Here is an 11,273-nt window from a genome sequence, read left to right on the forward strand (position 1 = left end):
CGCCTGATTTAAATGTCACACCTGAACGCTCACATCGTTTTAATTATGTTTGAAATTATGAACATTGCTCAACATCATGAAAATTAAACCTTATTTTCAATAAGCAATCCTGAAAAATATTTGGGGGTGCTTAACTTTTTTCCAGGTGTATATATACACATACATATGCTTTGTCCATTGTGATGCTTTTATTGTTTGTTAGCTTTTATTTGTTATTTGTGAGGTACAACTTGTACAGCTTTTGAAAGTTGGTATTTTCATTAGCTATTTGAATTGAGAAAATCTTGTGAATATTTCTTCTGTGTTGCTTTTGTAGACCTAAATTAATGTAATTTGTCTTGTTTGCAGTTCTTATTTCACTACTGTGTTCTTGGGTTACTTTCAGTGACAAACTGTTTTACTTTCTTTCATTACTTTTAGGGTGTAGTTTTTAGTCAGTTATGGAGTACACTGAGTTTTCCCTGCTGTAATCGCATTTTCCTTTGTGTTACTGATATGGCTCCACACTGCAGGTATCTCTATCTTCTAAACATAGGCCAAATGGGGTACAGTGGCTAGTATGCCTGACTGTGGAACTGAGGCTTTGTGGTTTGCATCCTGGTTACTGTAAAAAAGTAAATAAATGCATTTTTGGGCTGTAGATGCATTATAAGAGGGTTTTTTAAATCCAACTATTTGATTTGACAAGAGTTGGCAGAGTGTGGTGTTGACTAGCTACTTTATCTCTAGTTTACTAATTTGTAAGTAACAAACTAGAGATAAAGTAAAAATTACAAAAAAGCCCAGTGCAGATAGCCCTCATGTACCTTTGCATGAAATTCAACAATACACACAGACATTTCTTCAAAACAAGTTTCATAATTTGCATGCTTTTATAATCATAGAATGAGAAAAGTTTGTGTCAGAAAGTCCTATAATCTAATTCTTTTAGAAGGTGGTAAATTTTAGACATTGATTGCATTGCAAATTTAACACTTCAGGTTTATTGCAACACTAGGTTGGAGCTTTTAACTTGTATAGTCACAAAGAATGGAGCTAATCATAAGTTTTAGTGGAGCATAGTTACTTTTACAGACAATGTATTGAAGTGCTTAGAAATAAATTGATAATTTTATATTAATATTCCAAAACTTCAGAAGTAAAAAAATTTTGAATTTTTCATTAAAGAAACAAAATCTATATATTTAATACATTACAATGTATTTGAAATTCATATTTATTAATGTAATGAATGATATTTTCCAAGTATCATAACTCTTAAAACACGTTTTTCTTTAATTGGATGAAGTTCTATAAACTAAGAAAAACAGATGAAATATTTTGACTAATAAAAAGGTTGTAAAATCTGCAATGAACCATCATTTCAGACCATTTAAGGATATCATATATTGAAGTGAATTTGAGCTGGAAAGATTTATATCATCAGAATAGTTCTTTGCATATTGACAATTTATTATAGTTTTCATGTAATGAAATAGAATACAGTAACATAATTTTATTTATGTAACTGAATGGCCTAGATAAGTCAGCAACTTTTTATGAGCTTTATACTTTGTAGAAAGGCTTAATTTTGTATTATAGAAAAAATTCTTGATCATATTTGTATTTAGTTAAGGTAGGGCTTCATCAAAAGGTGGTGGTGCGATTGGAATAAAACACATTGAAAAGAATTTAGAGATGTTACAACATCTGGTTATGCATGGTTACTTATATTAATTTATTCCATAAATTTTGATCCAAAACATTATTTCTGGAATTTTTATGTGAAGTTTTTTGAGGCACTGTACTCTGCAAGGATGTAAATAAATCAAATTTCATTTATGTTGAATGTGAGTTTCCCACACTGTACTGCTGAATTCCAACTAAGTTGCTGATTCAGTAGACAAACAACCCTTGTTTGTAACTTTCAATCTGTAATGATTGATTATGTAGAGAGCTATTTAACTTTCGAACGGTAATGGTTTATTATACAGAATAAAATTATCATTCATCTAAGAAGTGATAAGCTCAATTTCTAATTATTTTGAATACATTGAAATACGAAATTTTCTTATTTTTCATAAGATTCTTTCTCCATCTTTGAATAATTTTAGCATTATATATATTTATGAGACCAAGTTATATAAACGTTTTGAGGGCTAATGTGGAGAAAATGAGTTGATTTAATAGCTAAAATAAATAAAGCTGTTATGACATTACCTAAATGATGTAATATTTCTGTTCATCATTGTATTCTAAAGTTGTATGGTTTGAATTTTATATAAGGTTTAATTAATATTAAGTGATAGATGTTTTACCATCCTTTTAAATTTGTACATAAATTATGTGTAATAAACTTTATTCTGGGTTTTTATTTTATTCTAGGTTTTGATGGATTTTCTGGTAAGATTTTTTTTATCTCTTTGTATGTGTGGCATCTTGTTTCTTTTAGCTTGTTAATTTTGATATCATATAAAGTTCAGAATAATCATAAGTTTGTAATTTTAAGAAATATTTTCAAAAATAAGCAGTTATATTTTGTTTTATATTACGTGGACTTATGTTAGCATTTATATTATATTCCTTACAGAAACAAACTTCATATAAATTTTCATTTGATCAAAACACTTTTTTTTTACCTGTACAAAACACACCAAGTTAGTATAAAGATGTGATATTAAAAAAAAACAAAAAAACTAAGTTATGTGAAGTAGCAAACTCTTAAAAAATGTGATGTAAAAGTGTTGTAGTTAAACCAGAAAAAACTGGAAAGCTTTTGTCTCTTTTTCAATATTCAGGTTGCTACTTCTTTCAGTTGCATTATATAAGGGGGCCAGTTTTCCTGTATAACTTTTCTGTTTTCACATTATATTTTAACAGGTCTGTCTTATGTATAAATTGGCCTTTTTTTATTGTATCTTTATGTGACTGACCTATTATTCTAACTTTGCTTTTTGGTACATGTAAAATGTTTTGATTAGATACTACTATTTGATTCTTACTTTAAAAGTTATTGAAAATAAGATTATACCCAAAGTTGGATAAGAAACTCAGCTGCTGGGAGAAGTTATAGAAACATGCAACATCTTAGACCACTATGTAATTACCTCATTTTAGATTTTTCACATGCTTCTAGTCCCTTAAGTCATTAATTTCAATCTAGTGGCTTTGGAGAACAGTTCAGCTCTGAAATTATTACAATTTCTAATATGTTTTCTACAGTTATCAAATCCTAGCTTCAGTTAATATGCATCAGTGAAATTTCGCTTTGTGCTGGCCCTTCTCTGTACTATATATTTTGTTTTTTCAACAGGGAGAAATAGTAATATAATTTTAACACTTTTTATTGCTTGCTTCTCTTAATCCAAACAAATATTAAGCTGTTGTTCTTAATGTAATGTAACATCATTTTAGATCTGTTAAGAAACATTAAAATAGTGGCATTCCAGCATTTAGAACAGGCTGTGGCAGTACCTCAAATTTTGTGAATAATTTAGTTCCATTAAAAACATTTGGACTTGAGGATGGATTCTTTCTACCCATATATTTCGGTGAAATGCCATTTTTCATATTTGTATTTGTCTTGAAAAGTACTTTTGGAAGGTTTGAATTTTGTGACTTATCTCCACATTAGGTAACCTTATAGAGTCTACTCACTATTTTCTGTAGGAGTTGAACCATGATAAAATCTAGATTTTTCAATAAATAAAAAGCAGTAAGTAGAAGAAAGTATAGGATCCAGGCATTGACTAACTAATACGTAGAGTACGTTTTACTAATAAAAATGGATACTTTCAAAACTGTTTTTCTTTTTTTTTTTCTACTGTAGGTTCTCTCGCTATCTGTTTTCAAGCTGTGATCCTGTTTCTTTAGAGGGTCATTTTTGTTTTTTGGATGTGTGCAAGCTCAGTACATGTAGCTATGCTATGACAAGCAGTTTTAAATATAATTTTTATTTTGAATAGTTTTGTTGTATTCAGATTTTTGTAGTAATATTAGTATCAGATGATTTTAAAAATATTGTCTGATTTATACAGTTTTTCTTAATATTTAATGTACTGCTTCTTATCTAGATGTAGATGAAGAATTGGACTCAAAAGTATATACAACCCAAAAGGACAAAACAGCAAAATATACATATAACTTTTCAGCATCTATGTATTACTTTACACTTGCAGGTAAATATTGGTTTAATTTTGATCATATTTATTGCTGTATGTTTGATTTAACTTAATAATATTCTATTTTGTCTTCCATTGTGTCATAGTATTTATTACACAGAATTACCATTTTATACTAGTATACTTGGTGAATTTTGTATTGTCCTGTGTTGGTGAATGTTTTTAGTATTTACTCTTTTTAATGTGACTTTTCATTAACTGTGTTTTCTTTAGGACGAATATCAAGGAAAGCTAGTTGGCTATGGTACTTTTTGTGGAGTTGTTTGTACAAAGTAATCAGTCATGTTCTGGTGTTTGATACATGGTTTCTCTCCAGGTATGAGCTATAGTCATATAAAGTAGAAGAAAATTTTAACATAATGAGGTAAAACTATCACAATACTTGGGTTAAAATCCCAGTTCCATTTTTTTCAAAGCAATTATTGTTTGCTCTTTTTTTTTTACAAACATTTGAAATTAATGCTGTTATTATTGTTTTGTAATTGTCATCTTGTAATTATAAAGCTTGCTTTTATTGTATTTTTTAATATAAAAATTTTGACGTATTACATGATTTTTGGTGGAAAAAATATTTTAGTGAATTACTGGAGTTACTGTTTCATGAATTTAAGTAAGTTGCTAATTGTTTATGATGAAATAATGAAACTAGTATATACTTTCTCACATCAGCGTAGATTTCTTAACATCTATAATGATTTTTATGTTTGTTTTAAAAGTAAGTTTAATAATAGCTTGCAATGAACTAAGACATCTGGTAGTGAGACTATCTTTTTTTAAAGCTTGTATTTTGTAAAAGAGAAGTATTGTATAACAATAAATAGGACTACTATCTTAAAAGTATGCAACTACAATGGAACAATAGAATTTTGAAGCACACGTGTATAATGGGATTGATATTGAAAACCCAAAAAATGGAACTGCAGGTTATCAAAATAATTGGCCATTCTGTTGTAAAGAAAGGTCATTATTTTATACAGTTCCTTCAGAAACAAAAACAATTAGCACCTTAACAGCAAGTTACACTGTATTAAAACTGGTATCTGTCACAAAGCATGAAAAATTTGAAGCCACTCTAAGTCCTTTCACATACAAAAAAGCATATTTTAGAGTGAAGTATTTTTAATAAACTAAAAAAAAAGATTTGTCTGTGAATGTATAGAGTATTTTTTTACTAGTTTGTGTGCAAAGTGATATTCATGTTAAAATTAAAGATACTTTTCTTAATCTCAAAATTCCCAAATTTCATTTGTATGATCTCCAAAACCTCCTAAATATATTTCAAATGTTTGTTTCAGTAAAACTTTATATTTTATCTGTTATTTTCTTTACCCTAACTCTATACAAGGTTGGTCACTTTGACCAACCTCGTAACCATCAAAAACCATCTAAATTACCAAATTTTTCTTTCCAGAATGACTTCAAATTATAATGTGAAACTACATTCATTTAACATTATACATCTATTTGTACTTAAATTTTATTGTTTTATTGCCTTTTGATTGCCCTTTGAACCATGTCTAACTACTATTAGCACCATTATAAGTTGTAAATCACTTTGGGAATGTGGAGCTCGCATTACGCTACTGAATTACACTACCCACGAGCTGCTCACATGCATGCCTTATAAAACATTTAACTAACCTAAAGAGATCCCTATTTTTACATTTTAGTTATTTTTATAATAATAAATAAAGAATAAACATGAAAAACAAGAATAAAATACTTACCCTGGTCTTCTTTTTCTTTTTTTTTGCTGTCGACTGTTGATTACACTTAACCTTACTTTTTTATAGTAATGGTAGTAATGCACTAAATAATTTTTATTTAATTAAATAATGCACCAAAGAGCATAGGATAATAACATGCAAAAAGCAGACAATTTTCCCTAACTATTACAATTTTTCTGGCTTTCTTACTATGCAACAAGAGCCATTACAAATTCATCCAAGCTAGTCATTATCTTTCCCATGGGAATGAAGCTTGTACTAACAGAGAAATTGACAATTCTCCATTAAGAAAACAATGTAATATAATACATCATTTGATAGATGAAAACCTTGGCTTTCTATTGGTTATACATAATATAATGTCAGGAAGAACTATTAACAAATCTTGAAAGAGAGGATGTGACAGGTGGGTGTGGCAAGAGGGGTCTGTTTTTCTATTTGATGGCTCTGTAACCAAACAAAATTGAAAGCTATAAAAATTGTGGTTTGTCTGAGCAATGACGATTTTATAGTGAGGGGTGGTGAATATAATATAAAAGAGAGGATGCCTAGAGAAAATATGTCACATTTCTCACACTAGGGGAAATTCAGGATTTTTTAAATAGTGCCTTATAAATTTAAGATCTTAAATCTTATATACTATTAAGATATCGATTATTAGCTATGATTTTATGCTATACTAATTGATATAACATAAACAACAAGTAGTTTGATAAAATTTTGAATGTAAGTCACTAGAGGGATAATGTGATATATAAGAATTTCTAATAAGAAGCTGTGTCTTGTATGAAATTTTAAAACTGCCTAAAACTTGTAGATACTTAATGCTGTAATCTACACACGAAAATGCATGAAATATAATTGATTCATTTGAGAGATGCAAAACACCGTATACTTCTGATTTGTATCCTTATTACATTACTTGAACCATAATTGAACACAATGTGGAATTGCATAATGCATTAAATAACCTTTAAGCTCATTCCAGAAATTAACAACAGATCAAATGTAAGCTTAGTGTTATGTAAAACAAACTGACAAGAAGTACATAATATCATAAATTAATAAACAAAAAGCTAAAATCCTACAGTATCTAGAATGCATTGAATTATCTAAATCAGTAAATAGGACTATAGTTTATTAAATTTAAAATCTAGAATATTGAACTAACATTGTTTTTATTTGAAACAGAAATAAAGAGCTTCAGAATAGGACTGTTTTTTAAAACTGTAGCATGGTTAGGTTTATGAGGTTGAGTTGTTTTTCAGTATATATTTGGTATGATTTAATTAATTTTTATTCACAGATTGTCCGGAATCAACAGAAAATGCCTTCTTGTTATTCCTCTTCTGTTTCTTCTTTTATTCCTCTTATATGGTATGTTCAGGTGATGTTAAGTTATTAATTTTAGGCAGTAATTTGCTATGACTGGTTAATAGTAGTCAGAACTTGATAGGGAATGTGAAAAGTAGTTAACATTTTAATTTTTATTGTATACAGTCTCAGCTATTCACTATGGAAATTTAATAATTAAGGACTGTTTGTTTGTTAGAACGAAAACTGGCATAAAATGTCCCCTAAGCTGTTGCCCTCAGTAGCTCAGCAGTAATTCTGAAGGCTTATGTATAGTCCACTGTGTAGTTTTGTGCATAACAATAACAAACAAACAAAATCTAAGTTTTCTTTGATAAATTGTTTAGGCAGAGAATTCATGATGAAACTAAGTGGAATGGATGGCAACTGCCTGTTATAGAAACACAAGTGTAGAGGATGACATTTTGAAAGTCTTCCACCTTTCATCTTCAGGTCAGCATGTGTATGGTGTTGTCTGTATTTATAGTGTTTTCATGGATTGTGGAGAGCATGTTATGGTTGGTTAGTTTATCCATGTTTCTGATTGGTGGAGAGACTTTTGTAGATTCAACCAATGGTAGCCACAGGTTACTCACCTCTAATTCAGAATCTCTGTTTAGTAAAGGTTTTATTGTGTTAATGTAAAATGATTCTTTAATTTTTTCTTGTCTTCCAAAACTTGTCTGTGCCGATGATTCTAGTTTTTCCCAGTTTATTTTGTGTCCAGTTGACATGGTGTGTTTGTTATTGCGAGTCTTCCTCCCGTTTCTCCAATGTATGTTTTGTTGCAGGAACATGGAATTTCATAAATGACATTTTTGTGTTTCTTACTGGTAGGTTTCTGTTTGTTTTCACCAGAATGGATCTTAATGTCTTGTAAGATTTCCACTGGACATCTATGTTGAATTTCTTGGCTGTGTGTTTGAGTTTTTCACTGCAATTTTGCAAGTAGGGAAGGAAAATGTTAGTAGTGGTAGTGGTTTCCTTATCCTTTCTTTCTGTTTTGGTCTTCTTTGGGGAGTTTTTGATGAAGGAGGAGGTGTAACCATTGTGTTTAAAGTGCTCTATGACTTTTTGGAGTTCTGTTTCAATGGATGTCTTATCGCAAATGTTTTCTGCTCTCTTATTTAGGCATTGGATTATACCATGTTTTATCAATTTTGGAAGTTAGGACTGGAAGTGTAGGTGCCTGTTCGTGTGGGTAGGTTTTCTGTAGACAATTGTGATGATTTTTCTCTCTTGTTTGATGATGAGTATGTCAAGAAATGGTAGGCTGTTTTGTTCATCTGTTTCCATGCTGAAGTGGATTCTTTTGTCTATAGAACTAAGATGGTCTAGGAAGGCTGGTAAGTTTTCATGACTGTGGGGCCAGATAACGGTGTTGTCAACACAATGCCTGTAGAAACTTGGTTTAATAGGTGTGGATGAGAGGGCTTTTTCTTTAAAGTCTTCCATGAAAATGTCTGCTAGGATTGGAGAGAGTGGTAATCCCATGGCTAGACTGTCTGTCTGTCTGTTCGTAGAATTCCTTGTTGTATTGTAAAAATGTTGATTGTATGCAAATAATTGTTAGTTCCATGATGGTGTCTATCTTCATGTCAGTTCTGTGTGGTAGAGAATTGTCATTCAGCAGTTGTTGTCTGGTGATTTGAAGGGTTTCTAAAGTTGGAACATTGATAAATAGGTCTGTGACATCGAAACTGACCAGAACATCCTGGGATCTGATGTGTAACATTTTGAGTTGTTTTATTAAATCTGTTGAGTTGTGAATGTGATGTTTGGTATTCCCTTGTAGTGGATATAAGATAGGTACCAAGAATGTTGCTAGTTGATAGCAAGGTGAGTTTATAGCACTGACAATAGGCATTAAAGGCATATTAGGTTTGTGTACCTTAGGTAGTCCATAGAATTTTTTTGAGGGGGAAAATTTTCTTTGGTTCTTAAATCTTTGGCTAACTTCTCATGGATTAAGTTTTGTTTTTTAAGTTTGTTCAGTGTTCTATTGATGAGTCTCTCTGTTTTTTCTCTAGGGTCATTGGTGATCTTCTTGTATTGGTGTTTGTCTAGTAACTGCTCGATCTTGTCCTAATCATTGATATCTAGGATTACTATACTGTTTCCTTTGTCTGCTGGTAGAATTGTGATAATGTTGTCCTGTCTTAGATGGTTCAGTGCACTGTATTCCTGTTTAGTGATGTTTGGTTTTGGTTTCTTGGCCTTCCTGAGGATGGTGTAAGTTTGATGTTGGAAAAGATAAGGAAAACACTACTACTACCACTTACCTTCCCTACCTGCAAAATTTCAATGAAAAACTCAAATGCATAGCCTAGAAATTCAACATAGACTTCTGGTGTAAATCTTACAAGACATTAAGATCCATTTGGTGAAAAACAAACAGAAACCTACCAGTGAGAAACACAAAAATGTCATTTATGAAATTCTGCATTCCCACCACGAAACATACATTGGAGAAACAGGAAGAAGACTTGCAACAAGATAAATAAAATATAAGATAGTACAAGATTTAGGAAAACAAAAAATTCAGCCATTACAAAACTCTACATGTCAACTGGGCACAAAATAAACTGGGAAAAAACTAGAATCATTGACATAGACAAATTTTGGAAGACAAGAAAAATTAAAGAATCATTTTAAATTAACATAATAAAACCTTCACTAAACAGAGATTCTGGATTAGAGGTGAGTAACCTGTGGCTATCATTGGTTGAATCTACAGAAGTCTCTCCATAATCCATGAAAATACTATAAAGACAGACAACACCATACACATGCTGACCTGAAGATGAAAGGTGGAAGACTTTCAAATGTCATCCTCTAACCTTGTGTTTTTACCACAGGCAGTTGCTGTCCATTCAACTTAATTTCAAAGTCTAAGCTATTAAGCCATGTATGATTGTTTGTTTCAGGAGTGTGGTTATCTATTCCATGAAAAGATGTTTATATTTATATGTTAAATACAGATACATTTCACTTCATGTCAGTTTTCTAACAAGTAGAAAATCAGTCTTTAATTATTATATTAATGCAGTGAACAGATGTGCCTGTATTATATATACAGGCACCATAATAATAACCATATATATATATATGGTTATTACTTGATATCCTAAATTTCATATAATTTCTAAGATTTTAACTATTTTCCTCACAAAATTAATGATTTTTGAAGCATCTTTTTTTAAATTTTCATCCTAATGAAGTTTTAAAATAGAAATTTTTCTAAATGATGGGCTGGAGAAGTGAGACTCCTTTTTAAACCTCTATTTTTTTATATTTTTTTTTATACAAATATGTACAACTACTTGTGTATAGTTTTAATGAAATGATTATTTTGTAGTAGCTGTATCTTGTGTAAAACATGTAGATCATAAAGGAGGATTAGCAAGACCAAAAGTTTGTATTAGAGTTATATTCAAGTAGTATCTCATTGAAATACGTAAGAGAAAAAAAGATTTTCTTTTACTACAATTTTGGATCAACAAAAACAGAATGTTAGATGTTTACATTTTGTCCACAAAGAGTCCTGTTGTGTAAAAAATGAAGTTTTTTCATCTATAGATAAGATTATTATAAAATGTTATTCTAGCATGTTGGGTTATGCCAAGAGAATTTCACGTAGATTATAATTCTATTCGAATATTTTGGCTTTTTTACCCTTATTTCTTCTAAAAATAAAGGAATGTACTATTGAAAGAAGTAAAAAAAAAAAATGCTAGAAAGTTCTCATCCTATGGATCCATACAAAGGTTGTTGGAATGTGTAAACACTTTCTTTTATTGATGTTTCAACACATGAAATAAGTTTAAAAATTAATAGAATTAACTCTTTCAGCACTGGCTCGGTCCCTGGGACTGACCTTGTAACCATTTTGTGCTTGTTATAGTTTTCATGCTATAACTTTTAAATTTGTAAGCATATGTTAACAAAATTTGGCAGATTATCAGTAAACATTACAGTACTTTCATACACACAAAATATAAATTTTTTTACTTAGCCTTAAGGTTTATAAAAC

General features: G+C 30.2%; 1 protein-coding gene across 4 annotated transcripts in view; it reads left to right on the plus strand.

Moving 5' to 3' along the window:
- Positions 1-11,273, plus strand: part of LOC106467011 (SUN domain-containing protein 2-like) — a 91,001-nt gene that overhangs the window by 40,390 nt on the left and 39,338 nt on the right. For all 4 annotated transcript variants that reach the window (XR_002612333.1, XM_013927321.2, XM_022395103.1 and 1 more), the window contains 4 exons: positions 2,365-2,382; positions 4,053-4,157; positions 4,374-4,476; positions 7,194-7,264. Coding sequence is in view for 3 of the 4 variants with exons in the window: in XM_013927321.2 (XP_013782775.1) it covers positions 2,365-2,382; positions 4,053-4,157; positions 4,374-4,476; positions 7,194-7,264 (297 nt within the window). In the remaining variant the exon portion in view is untranslated. The remainder of the gene's footprint in view (positions 1-2,364; positions 2,383-4,052; positions 4,158-4,373; positions 4,477-7,193; positions 7,265-11,273) is intronic.

The sequence above is a fragment of the Limulus polyphemus genome, unplaced genomic scaffold (assembly GCF_000517525.1).
Source record: "Limulus polyphemus unplaced genomic scaffold, Limulus_polyphemus-2.1.2 Scaffold2460, whole genome shotgun sequence".
Taxonomy (NCBI): domain Eukaryota; kingdom Metazoa; phylum Arthropoda; class Merostomata; order Xiphosura; family Limulidae; genus Limulus; species Limulus polyphemus.